At 37.6% G+C, this 14,184-nt stretch overlaps 1 protein-coding gene across 1 annotated transcript in view; it reads left to right on the forward strand.

The window, feature by feature from the left end:
• Positions 1-14,184, forward strand: part of PRKG2 (protein kinase cGMP-dependent 2) — a 103,324-nt gene that overhangs the window by 39,356 nt on the left and 49,784 nt on the right. Inside the window, exons 5-8 of the mRNA XM_042933982.1 lie at positions 202-307; positions 3,575-3,638; positions 11,383-11,460; positions 12,962-13,056. Of these exons, the coding sequence (XP_042789916.1) occupies positions 202-307; positions 3,575-3,638; positions 11,383-11,460; positions 12,962-13,056 (343 nt within the window). The remainder of the gene's footprint in view (positions 1-201; positions 308-3,574; positions 3,639-11,382; positions 11,461-12,961; positions 13,057-14,184) is intronic.

The raw sequence follows: 14,184 nt of genomic DNA on the forward strand, positions 1-14,184 counted from the left end.
TTCATTTCAAAGCCAAAGATGATTTTATAAAATTACCCACTATTTATATCACTGCTTCCTTCCATTTGCATGTTAAATAATGCAATTTCCAAGAAATATCATTTGATGGGAATATATGAAAAATTTATCAATTAACATTTTGGACTGTTTTCTTAATGTGGGGCTAAACAATATTTTATTATTTTCTTGATTTTTCTAAAGCTATTACCAATGTTAAAACTTGGGCACTAGATCGAGAGGTATTCCAGAATATAATGAGAAGGACAGCTCAAGCTAGAGATGAACAGTACAGAAACTTCCTCAGAAGGTAAGAATAACACATTGTTGGAAAGAGTAGAAGATGGTGTAGTTATATTGTGGATATGTTGGTTTTATCACAATAATTACTTTACTAGAGCTTTTCTCATTTAAGCAATTTCCACATGACTAAACCAAAGGAACAAAAGTATTCCCTTGCAGTAAAGGCCACTATATTAAAAAATATATATACTTAATTCCAATTAGCCTTGCACACTGATTTATTTATCTTTCACTAATTTTGCCCTTGTATTGATGGAGTCCTTGTATATAATATAGAAAAATGTGTAAAAAGTCTTAAAATATTCATCTGGGTTGCTCAGTTGACTTTGAAAGATAGCCTATAATTTGGAAGTGGATAGCAAAAGATCATCTTTCTAATAATGCTTTGCTTAGACTAATATTAAAATTAATTTATTTTGCTATCTTTAATTGCTTTACCTGAGACATTATTTTTCTCATTTATATAACCACACCATCTTCCAAATTACTATTATTTGTAACAAATTAACTTGCCAGAAATGTCACTGTGTGTGTCTTGATGACACAGATCCTTGGAACATATTTTGTGACCTGTTCTGTACCCCCAACAACTTGGATACATCAATTTAGAAAGAAACAAATACCTATCTAACTGAAAAAGTCAGTTATGCGTATACAAAGTTTGTTTGTTTTTTTGGAGAATATAAATTCTTTTTTTTATTAACTTTTTTAACGTTTTTTATTTATTTTTGAGACAGAGAGAGATAGAGCATGAACGGGGAGGGGCAGAGAGAGAGGGAGACACAGAATCCAAAGCAGGCTCCAAGCTCTGAGCCATCAGCCCAGAGCCCAACGCGGGGCTTGAACTCACGGACTGCGAGATCGTGACCTGAGTGAAGTCGGATGCTTAACCGACTGAGCCACCCAGGCGCCCCTGGAGAATATACATTCTTTAAACTATTTCTGTGTTATTTTTTTGGGGGGGGGTTTGACAATCTCTAAAGCTTCAATACATACTGTAATGAAATGTTACCCATGCTAAGTGGTAATAATAATAAAATATCCCACAATTTCCAAAAATAAATTCTAAGCTCTTTTTAATATTAGTGATTTTACTTTGCATAACTAGCCTAGTATATAGCAAGGACTCAATAAATATTGATCGAATGTCTTTTTAATCATCAGTAGAACATTGTAGGTGTTGAGGGTTCTCCTACAGAATCTTGCTGATTTGCCCTCCCCAGAGATAATATTGACTCCCGGCAGAGAGCTGCAATAATGATAAGTAAGTGCCTTACCTATATGCCAGCCAATGCCTTAGCTATCATGTTGTGGGCTCTACCTGAGTATAGGTAATCTAAATATCCAGTAACTGAGCAATACAGGTCAGCATTTAAAGCTAATGAACTACACTCATGCAAAGGCCAAAGGGGGATAAATAACTCAACCAGTCCTTGTGGGTTGCCTCTGAATGTGTGAGATAAAACTTGAATTACTAGGGATAGCATTTCATTCCCTTGGAGTCTAGAGTGTTCTGTCTCAGTAGAAGGACCGAGGAGAATTTACTAGTACGTAAACCTTCTTTCCTTTTGTCTTCCTTTTGTTATCTGATTTATCCATTCATTTAACAAATACTTATTGCTAGGCGCTAAATATTCAGTGGTGATCCAGATAAACCTTATTGCTTTTTTTATAGTGGGGAGACAGACAAAAGATTTTTCCTCATATCAGTTTCCTCACTAATCCCCAAAAGTGATAGTTTATAGAAGAGAATTTTCACTAACATCATAGACTCCCGTTTGGACCAGAAGTAGAACTTTCACAATGAAGAATATGTTAATCAATGACAAGTTCTGCTTACCATTTTACCTTTTCATTCACAGGAAGGTAGATTAGAAACAGGCATTTCTCTTTGTTTCATAATATACAATGAGCTCTTTCTTTTTCCATTTACATCTTTTCATTTTGAAGTATGTGATATCTAGAAAAGTTACATAGTACATATGTAAGTTTTAAAACATAGTACCAAAAATGCCCAATCTAAGAAGTGGAGCATTGGCAAAATTGAAAGTTCTTTTCCTGTGGTCCCCATTCATTTCCCGGCCTCCTACATGCATCTCCATGGAGTGGCCTGTATTCTGAAGTTTAGAAATCATTCCTTGGTAGTCTTTATTACTTTGTCTCTAGCTTGATTTCATTAACCTATTTTTCAACTTTAAAAAGTGTTATTTTTGCAACTCAACTTTTTATTCAATCTTTTTTTCTATTTTTTTTTTCTATTTCATCCATCTGGTTAAGTTCAGTCATTTCTCCTGTTTTAGAGTTTGGTTATCTGACTCTACTACAGTGTATTTATCTGTTCTCCAATTGGGGCATGTTCTCGTGTTCTGCAATTACAAATGATTCTGATACAAACATTCTTAGCCACGTGTCCTGGCCACGTGCCTCCCTGTGAACATGCCCAAGGATCAACTAGAGCTATTATTTTAAAAAATTGGATCCAATTATGTATTTTTGGAGTAGCATCATTTTTTCTTTAGGGGTGTCAAGTTTTAGATGGTAGGAAATATGTTTTTATCTTACAGTAATTATGTCAACGGTCCCGAGTAAAAATGGGTAGAGGAGAAATTTCTTCAAAGGAACAATTTAATCATTTGATTGGCTAATCATACTGAGTGGAATTTCTGATGTTTTTTCTCAAGTAATAACTTTCAGTAATCCATTTCATTCCTGATATTATTACTATATGTAAAAATGTTCCTATTACGTGCCCCTGGCTACCATTAATTTTAAAAGTTGGTACAGTATGATTAATAATCAAGATGATTTCCATGCTAATTCCTACATTCCCCCTGGATTCAGCCTTTACTTAATTACACAGATTTAGATGAAAATCATACCCTCCTCTGAAAGCAGAGCTCCTCACCCATGCTAATAAAAGACATACTGAGATGTGGCAAGAAACACATTTCTGGGTGTAATTCACTCTGAAAACCAACAACAAATATAAAGTGTTTTTTTCCTTCCAAACAGACAAAATAAGATTTTTTTCCCTTTGTAGTACCTTACTGTCTTTACTTATTTGCCTATGATAAATATCTGTGATTACATGTGGTTATATAATTTCAATGTATTTGAAATTCAGTTGTTTATGTGTGATATATTTTGGAGGTTTACTTTGGAAAAATTAAAGTGAATTTTATATTTTTTAGATGCAGGTAAAGGTTTTTTGAACTACATAGAAGTGCATATTTAATTCAGGAAGATAATTAAAGGTTTCTTTTTAATTTTGAAGTGTATCCTTGCTGAAGAATTTACCTGAAGATAAATTAACCAAGATCATTGACTGCTTGGAAGTGGTAAGAAATTTTAAAGGAAAAAATACATTTTATTAAACGACTTTATTTAAAAATTTTTTTCTTAATGTTTTTATTTTTGACAGAGAGAGACAGAGTGTGAGTGGGGGAGGGACAGAGAGAGAGGGAGACACAGAATCTGAAGCAGGCTCCAGGCTTTGAGCTGTCAGCACAGAGGCCAACGCAGGGCTTGAACCCACAAACTGTGAGATCATGACCTGAGCTAAAGTCAGATGCTCAACTGACCGAGCCACACAGGCACCCCTTATTTAAAGACTTTATAATTTGGTTATTATTAGCACTGTAAATGAAAAAAAGGAAACGATGGTAGGTGGCCTGTCTGCAGAGACCAGGAGCCTTTTTCTATTGTGTAAAACGTTAGACCAACTCAGGGAATTAAGGGGCTGGGATGGGTTTAGGCCACTCTTCTGAAATGTATAAAAGGAAATTGGATTTGCATGTGTAAAATGACACTTGATTTACATACTCAAACCTTTTTAGTATATTTTGTGAAACTAATCTGCCTTACTCAAAAGGCATTTGATTTTCTGCAGTTAACATCACAATCCCCTGTAGAGTTTTCCTAGTATAAAGGAGTCAATGATGTTTCATTAGGTAATGGTGTAGAGGAGGATATATTGGAGCTTTAGGGGACAGCTTTCTGAATCAGGCTATGAAACAAGTCCATACTTGAAAACTCTACACCATGAAAAGACATTTTAAAACCCTCTGCATTTAAGAAGCACTTTACCTATTTTAACATCTAGGGGAAAACAGCATAATGGAATGTGTTCAGAAACTCATATGAGGCATCACCCAGATGGTTGGTTCTAGTCCAAGACTAGCCAAGTTTTTTTGTGAATAAATCTTTTATAACATGTACCTTGGATTCTAATGATATGCATTCTATGAAACCTCTTCAGATTTCAGAGATTAAAATTCAAAGCAAGAAATTTCTCTCTGATTTTTGGTGTGTGTGTGCGGGGGTGGGGGGGGGGGGTCAATTTCATTGAAACCAAAATGGCTTTAATGGAATTTGAAGGAGGTAAGGAATAATAAAGAAGTCACATGTTGACTTTAAGTGTTTATAAAGCTGTTCTCAGTGGGAGATATAAAAGTCTCTGCAAGACTGATTGTTGACAGATTCATGCCTCTGTCAATCACAGTATACAATGCAAACTAATATCTGTTGAGAAGGGAGCACTGACCATTTTATCCTTAAGTGTAAGTGACACCAGTAATGTTTCCATTTACAATTCATGGAACCTCTCCAGCAGTTTATCAAGGACAGACCGTGATGACACAGTGCCTGGCCTTGTGTCCCCAGAGTGTTCAGAAATGAAGTCATTTTCAAGAGGACTGCTTGCCCTGCATCTCTTGGGATTTTCCCAATGTAACATAACCCAATCACAGATGTTACAAATTAATAATTCATCCTAATTTCTGAGAGTATGTGTTTTTTTTAAAGCTGGAGTAGCCCTATATTTTTTTTGTTAACTGAGAAAATCTGTTTTTAATATAATACTAATAGAGTAGATTCACCAGAGGGGGATTCCATGCTGACAGCAAATATTAAAATTTAGTATCATTAAAAATAAATGGTAAATTAGTCATATTTATAGCAGCCACAGGCAATAGGTGCAGAATATATAGATGGGGCACAAGTCCAGTATTAATTAACACACAATTTGAGTTTGAAAGTTCTCATCTTTTAAAACACCCTAGAAAGGCTTTATTATATCTCTGCATTTGCAGACAGCAGCACAGTTTATAAAGGGCTCTTTATTCGTACCTGGCAAACAAATGTGTCTCTATAGCGTGTGAAAATTCTCAAATGCAAAAGTGATTAGCAAGGGAGTAATGGGATCTATTTAGCACTAAGAAAAGCACATAATTTACCAGCATAGCTTGGACTAATGACCCGTCAACGGGGTCCTGACAACAGCCAATCACTAATGCATTGGAGTTATAACAGAATGCCTGCTGAGTTCCAAGACCAGCTGTCCCACAAACTGGCTCCATGATCTTTGACAAAAACAGGCTGAATCTGGCTTAAAGTTTAGGAATTGATTTGGGAGGGTTTTAACTTTTGTGTGGGGGCAGGAAAGGGGTATTGGAATTTCCCATCACGACGCGGTTGATCTGAAATGTTTGTTAAGACTTTGACTATTGAACATCTAGACCAATGGCTCCAATTATTCAGTGTTCCAATTACATATCTTGCTTTAGCTTAAATCACCCAGCCCTTTCAATTCTAGAGGCAGACATCCCCTTTAAGCCTCCTCTTGTGTTCTGATGGGAAAATAGTACCAACATATTTGAGAATTAACTAATGAACATCACGAAGCATGGTAGAGATTTCGAAGCACTGTAAGTGTTAATGGTAATGAAAATGATAATGTGAATTCTGCACCCACCAGTAGTGCAATATGGAGCACAAGAGTGGAAGGAGTCTCTGTTCACACATACAGGAAGCATGGGATTTGACTGTGGTTGATTGAAATGTCACCTCACTCTTTGTTGCAGAGCTGTGGTATGTGACCCTGTGACCCCCTGTACTGAGACTCTGACATGCCATCTTTCATGAAACTGGGGGTGTAGTAGGAGTGGGGTAGGGCGTGGGGTCATGTAGAATGTTGTTGCCCTTCCTTACTCACATCACCTGTGGCGCTGCTTAAAAGGCAGATTTCCAGGTACCACCCGTACTTACTGAATCAGAAACTCTGGGATATTGGCCCAGAAATGCACACTTAATACGTTACTTGATTCTTATGCTTATTAAAGAGAATATTTGAGAACCACTAGTTTAAAGTTATGAATAGAATACATATATTTAGAGCCTTGCCATCTCTTCATTCAGGAATTTTCCATTTTTCATAATTAAAAAAAAATCTAGTTTTCTTTCTTATAGTTCCTGCTAATACCTACAAAACCAGAGGGTTTTCTCATTTTAATGATTACATCTGGAGTCATAAAGAAAGTTGAGATAATTGTGGATTTTGCCTGTTTATGGACCAGTTAGCTAGAGGTGAGGCAACTAGGTGCAATAGAAAGTCCACTAGTCCGAAGTCTGGAGATTAGTGTTTATGGTCATGCTTCTTTCACTAATAGCTGTCAATTAATTGTGGTAAGCATTAGGGTTTTCTCATCTACAAAATAAGGGTGAGTAGTCCATATCTCTAAGGGCTCTTTCAGTGTTTCAGTTATAGATTTTTAAACAGTTGGCTCACCCAAGTTAGAGGAATTTCTGTTGGTTTTCATTTTGTGGGCTCTAGTTCCTTGGAAAGAAGCAATCTGCTACTAAATTTTGCCTGAGTGGTTGGTGAGGGCCCACTTGATCCAATTGTATTTGCTTTAAAATTTCTAAAGTGTTTTAACTGTTGTACTTGGGTGAACAAAAAAATGTCGGTAACAACCCAAATAACTGTATCCAGTTTTTTAAACAACCAACATGGGTTCATAGTCATATGATGTGGGGAGTGTGTGTGTGTGTGTGTGTGTGTGTTTGTGTGTGTGATACATCTGATTGTGCATCATCAATACTTCTTTGTAATGAAGATTTCTGGCCACACACTAAAGACTCTAAGGAAGTCTTAGGCTTGCGTTTTGGTCTTTGTTCTCCATCACCTTTGGTTTTTCTTCTGGTTTTCTGTATACTGTTTATAGGCATTCAGGTTCTAGCATTTTCTAGATATCACAGAATGAGCATTTTCTTTACAGTGAAAACCTTTGCATCGTTCATTAGCTATTGCTTTTAGTATAGTTTTCTTCTGACCTTTACCTCTTAGTCTGCCCTGGTATTGATTTCCTTATTTTTCGCTCTTGCTATACACTCAGTAACTACTCTTAGGGTTTCCTACACATCTTTTTTAAAAACATCTTTTTCAGGGGTGCCTGGGTGGCTCAGTCAGTTAAGGCTTTGACTCTTGATTTTAGCTCAGGTCCTGCATGATCTCACGGTTCATGGGATTGGGCCCTGAGTCTGGCTCTGTGCTGACAGAGAGGAGTTTGCTTGGGATATTCTCTCTCTCTCTCTCTCTCTCTCTCTCTCCCTCTCTCTCCTCTGCCCCTTTCCCACTCGTGCTGTCTCTCTCTCTCTCAAAAATAAATAAGTAAACGTAAAAAAACATCTTTTTCAGACTCTGGGTCATAGCTTATTAGTAGATCATGAAATTAATTTGTAGGAACATTTTTTAAAAGTATCAGAGTAGTAAGTATAAGTATTATTTGAATATGTTTTAATTTTATATAAATGTCTATATGTGTGCATACTCCCGTACGTGTGTTTGGGTATACAGGTAAAATGTATTTCTTATTGTAGGTCACAGTAAAAAATGCTTGAAAATCATTGCTCCCCCAGATAGGATCTATGGCTTCTTGGTCCTATAAGGGACCCCTTTGCAGTGTCACCACAGGACAATAACCACACTGTTTGCATTTCTCTTTTTGGTCTTGGTGACCACCCTGGCTAGACTGGCTGCACTCCCCAGTTGACAAACACTGGCCAGTCTAGCATCATAGCCAGTGCTTACCACTATATATTTTTGGTCTGACCTACATCCACAGCCTTTTCTGATCTATGAAGTTACTGTCAACACACTGGGAGGTATTATTTATCTTCCTCCCAAGGTTTTGGGTGACAAAGAATCATCCCTAGGAAAAATACCACTAGGAAGGTTGCCCCTTAAGAAACAATAAAGCTCTTTCTCAGTGTTCCCTTTTAAGCTTCCCATTAGCTTCTCTGACTGACAGGAATTAAAGCCTCACATTTGCACACACCACACGCTTTATAATAACTGAAGAACAACCTACCAGCACTTCAGAAATTCTCCAGGCTCTTGAGGTGCCTGGGTGGCTCAGTCGGTTAAGCGTCTGACTTTGGCTCAGGTCATGGTCTCATGGCGCGTGAGTTCGAACCCTGTGTCAGGCTCTGTGCTGACAGCTCAGAGCCTGGACCCTGCTTCTGGTTCTGTGTCTCCCTCTGTCTCTGCCCCTCCCCGACAGGCACTCTGTCTCTCTATCTCAAAAGGAAATAAACATAAAAAAAAAGAAAGAAAGAAATTCTCCATGTTCCTTCTGTTCCATGTTCTGAAGGGACTAGGAGAGACTATAGAGCAGACTCTCTGAAACAAGGACATCTAACACGACGCCAACCTTCCTAGGGAAGAGGAGTGAACATTAGCTGCATAACAGATGCTGAACTGCTGTGGCATGGGCACTCACTCAAACACCAGGGCTCATGGCCATCTCAGCTGCAAAATTGAGCTTGGAGGTGGTGAAAGTTTGTGATAAAGCTAAAATGAGAAAGAATGAAGAGTTGGAGTAAGCACACGGTGATGCAAAAGACTCAAAATCTCATTTTCCAAATAAAGTAGAGGTTTGTCTCTTGCTCACATAACAGTCCAAGGAGGATAGTCCCAGTTGGCTATACAGAGTCATTCAAGAACGCAAGCTAAAGGCCTTATGATCCTCTCCCAAGATCTCTCTGTGAAGACACATGCCTGATACGGCTCATAGACCTGGCACGGGGGGTGGCACACATCACTTCTGTTCAGGTTCCTTTAGCTAGAAGTTAATCACATGGCCACAGCTACCAGGGAGGCATTTTACCTGGACAGCCACGTATACTGTGGAAGGCTTGGACAACTGGCTCTCAGCCTCTTTCGCAGGGATTAACCATCACCGGGTGCCTAGCATGTACCAAGTATGCTATCAGGTGCTTTAGATACCCTCTTTCAAGGTTAGGTGTGGTAGGTCATACGGTTTTAATTTTATAGCAAAGTAAACTGAGGTTCAGAAGATTGAAGTGACAGCCTAGCAAACCATTATCATCTTCCTCCTCAACATGGCAGTTATTAATTGTTTAGTATGTTTCAGGTACTTTCAATGCATCAAAACATTGTCTTTTATTGGCTTATTGTGGTAAGGCAGAATGGACTCCCCCCCCCCCCCGCGCCCCCCTCAATGTCCCAGACCGCAATCCTTGGAATGCGTGAATATGTTATGTCACCTGGCAAAAGTGACTGGGCAGGTGTAATTAAGGTTCAGGACCTTAAAATAAGGAGATTATTCTGAATTATCTAGATGGGATGACTATAATTACATGAGCCCTTAAAAGCAGAGAATTTTCTCTGGCTGGAGTCAGAGAGATTTAGCATAAGTGGAAGTCAGAGAGATTTCAAGTCTAAGAAGAATTTGATGAGCCATTGCTGGTTATGAAACGCAGGGGGCTCTGTGCATGGACCTAAGAGAGATCTTCAGAAACTAAGAGGCCAACAGCCAGTACAGAAATGAGACCTTATCCTCTAACCTCAAGAAACTGAATTCTGCCAACAACCTGATTAAAATTGAAAGTGGATTTTCCCCCAGAGCCTCCAGAAAGGAACACAGCCTGACACTTTTGAGTTCAGTCTTGAGAGACCCTTGACAGAAAAATCCAGGTGAGCCATGCTGTGCCTGGGCTCCTTGACCCACAGAAACTGTGAGATGATAATGAGTGTTTTCTTTAAGCCACTAAGAAATGTGTGGTTATTTGTAACAGCAGCAATAGAAAACTAATGTGCTTCTCTAAATCTTTGAATGTAAATGTTCTTATTTGAACTTTATGCATTGTTTTTTTCCCTAAGATATGCATCTTTCCATATATTGAAATATCTTGTAAGATGTATGTAGTGCTATGTAAATAAAAGATAGGTTTAGTCATATTAGAAGTAACATTTATTTCAAAAATGTAAGTAGATTTTATGAGTCAGTGACCAAAATAGATACTGAAATACAGCAGACATAAAAGTGGCTTTGTCTGGATTTTGTTTTTAAATCTAAAAGAAAAATAAGAGAGAGCTATGATGTTGTTAATTATGCCTTTTTAAATAAATGAAACAGGCCCATTTTTGTTTGTAGAAATAATTAAGAGTTCCATTTTGGTTCTATGACTTTGAGACAATGTTAAAGTGGAGTAGAGGTGGACAGTCTAATCCATCTTTCGTTTTCTAAGAGACTGTATTGCTCTATTGGTCTGACATATGGATGAATGGCTTTTCCCTGCCCAAGAATTCTCTGATTACATACACACACACACACACACACACACACACACACACACACGAGGGAAACAAAGAAATATGTGACAGTTTGAGATTTCATGAGGATAAACCTACCTTGAAGAAGAGAATTTACATGTGAAAAATTCTAATGTTGCTATTTTATGACGACGCATCTTTGAAAAGAATCCACAGGAAAGAGCTACTTCCTCTGTCTGTAGAATTTTCCTAGCCTTTGCCCTTCAAGGAATTAGAAGTTGACGCTGATATTCCTAATGTCCGCTGGGGATAATATTTTCAATTTCTTAGATATTCTTTTTCTAAACACTAGGCCTGGTTTCAGGCTGTTACAGATCACTGAACAGCTTGTAGTTAGATTCTTTCAGTGAAAGCCTACCTGGATGTCAGTGATTATTGGTTTGCTTTTGTTTCTCTGCATGTTCTTTAGTCTCCATGCCTGAAAATCAGTCTTTCTGGTGAGTTCTGTGAAAGACAAAAAGAAATGCAGGTACTAAGGCAAAAGTCTCTTTACTTTTCTACAGTTTACGACTGCCGTGTTTAAGAAGATTACAGTGACAATAGGCAACAAAGAAAAGCAACAGGCGTGGGATGCTTATTTCAAAGACATGGGGAGTTCTGTTACATTTATGCCTTCATCTGGATGTCTCCATTGGATTTAACGTTTTCTTTTTCTCTTATCCCAATAGGAATACTATGACAAAGGAGATTACATTATTAGAGAGGGCGAGGAAGGAAGTACCTTCTTCATTTTAGCAAAAGGAAAGGTAAATATGAATTAAAGCTTACTTAAAGTAAATCATGGAAGTCTTTTCACATTAGTTTGCCCTGCACCACAGCACTGGAAAGTCTCTGCATTGAGCAGGTAAAGGAACTTCTGCTCAGAAGAGTTCCTTGGGGTTTGGTCTTAGCCTTGGGTTTGGGGGCACAGGAGAGCTGTTCTGGGTTCTGGCTGAGACAGTAACTTCTTAGTGACCTTAGGCAGGTCCCTTGACTTTCATTGTGTTTAAAATGACTAGATTCTTTCTCAGATCCCTTTTGTCTGTGATTCTCAATCAAATCAATGATCCAGGATCAGGGCTGGAAATTTTTTCTATCCAGCAGGGGTGACAAGCAGCAGGTGGAGGAGAATGAGCTTGTCAGTGGAGGACAGCAATGGCTGGGCATAAAGCTGTAGAGAGGGCTCAGAACTTCAGTTCATATACCATAGCTCAAGTTGGTTTGGGTGCTGATGAAAATTTTATGCTAGTATATGCAGTAGATTTTTCTCTTCACTTAAACTGTGAGTGGATAACATGTTGCCAGTTGTTCCTATGTTGACTCTTTACAATGTTGCTCAGAGATAAAAGGCATTTGTGAAATACTGAAAAAAAAGAGCGAAACCTTGAGCACCTGCATCCATAACCTGTCCAGTTTTTACAAGTATTCTTTCTTCCATGGAAGTGTTTATCATCAGGCACTGCCCTTTGTAAACTGGTTGGTTGTCGAACCTTGAACTGGGCCCCCAGTGAAAGAAAAAAAAATAACAAAATGGTTTCAAACCTCAGAAACTCTTCAACACTCAGAACATTTTTTTTTATCATTCCTCTTCCACCTGGACCCGATGCTTTCAGAATTTCTAATCAACAGGAAACAACCCTTGTGATTATGTTGAATTGGCATAAGACTAGCGACAAACAAGGAATATTGAAGTTTTTGTTTGGTTCTGCCGTGGGACTTCTTAAACCTTCCTGGGCCCTGGATCACAGTGAGACACCCATGAAAGTTATGACCCTTCTCCATATCCACAATTTACATCTAGGTTTAGGGGGTAAAACAGAGGATTTAACAAATCAGTCATGAACACTAGATTCAGAATTCCTGACACTTAGCCTTATTCTTGATTAGTTTGTCAACTCTTTGGCTCTTTGCCATAATAAAAGTTCCCACAGGAACATTAGGATTTGCTTTGAATATTCCTAGGAAGGAATTGCTAGATTCACATAAAATTTTTTTTAACTTTGGGAGGTGGGATTTGAATGGAGAATCTTTCTCTTACAGATGGGGAGTCATTTGGTCATGTTAAGTCACAGGATTTCTCAGTCCCTCCAAGTGAATTGCCTGTAGTAAGATGGTCCTAAGTGCCGCAAAGTTAGAGCAAAGGCTCTTCTATTTCCTTCTTTCAGTCAAGTTTATATAGATTTGGAGGGTCTGGTTGAATGAATATGTGCTCAGATTTTCTTTTTTTTCCCCTTCTCTTTATCTTTTTAATTGTTTAACCTCATGTAGGTAAAAGTCACCCAGAGTACAGAGGGCCACGATCAGCCACAACTGATAAAAACACTGCAGAAAGGAGAATACTTTGGAGAAAAAGCTCTTATCAGGTGAATCCACAAAGTCTATACCATACTTAAATAATTCTTTTGTTGTTTTGCATGTGTAATTACTCATTCAGAGTTGTCAAATTGAGCTGCCAAATTAATGTCAGCAAATATCCAGGAATTAAGAAAAAAAATAAATTGAATTCTGAAAAAATTCATTCTCATGCAGGAAATAAGTACACTAACTGCACAGAAAAGAAATGGGAAAGGCTTAAATTTGCTAGTGAAAATAAAATTGGTATCCTATTAGAATCTTTAGTTTAAAAGAGAGTCACAGAGGGGCGCCTGGGTGGCTCAGTTGGTTAAGTGTCTGATTTAGGCTCAGGTCGTGATCTCATGGTTTGTGAGTTTGAGCCCCATGTTGGGGTCTGTGCTGACAACTTGCAGCCTGGAACCTGCTTTGGATTCTGTGTCTTTGTCTCTCTGTGCCCTTCCCCTGCTCACGCTCTGTCTCTGTCTCTCTCAAAAATAAACATTAAAAAAAGTTAAAAATTTAGTCAGAGAGATTAAAGACATGAGAATTACAATTTTTTTAAGAATGAATTTTTATATTTCCAAGGTTTGAAATGTTGCTGTTCCCCCTTTAAAAATTATCAAATGATAACTTTCCATGTTTTTTGTGCTTTTAAATTATTATGTTAAAAGCAATATTTTCTTAAGGATTTTTATCAGCTCATTTTGCAAGTTTTAGAAACAATCAAAATAGTGTGTAGGAAACTTCTACCTGACCCTTAGGTCTTTGGAAGTATGAGTTTATCTACTGTTGATCTAACTTATGGAAGAAATATTTATAAAGATAAATCAAATGTCTCAGGAGATGCTTTGTACTTCCTGGAATTCAGAAAACAACTTCAAGTCTAAAAACACCACATTTTAAAAAATATAAATCACTTTGTAAAAGATCGAATTAGAGTTTTGAGCAATACTGTTTGGAGTTACGTATGTTTTTAAATGAATACTTGAAATTAGTTAAGACATCCCTTAAACTTTATATTATTCCTAAATGGTTGTTATTTCAAATTTATGCTTATAGAAAATGAATATTATTTCTGTTCATTTTCTTCCTTAATTTTTGTCATGAAGTCCTAGTTCTGCTGATTTGTTTGTCATGATAATATTAAGTACAGAGCA

This window comes from Panthera leo, chromosome B1 (genome assembly GCF_018350215.1).
Source record: "Panthera leo isolate Ple1 chromosome B1, P.leo_Ple1_pat1.1, whole genome shotgun sequence".
Lineage (NCBI taxonomy): Eukaryota > Metazoa > Chordata > Mammalia > Carnivora > Felidae > Panthera > Panthera leo.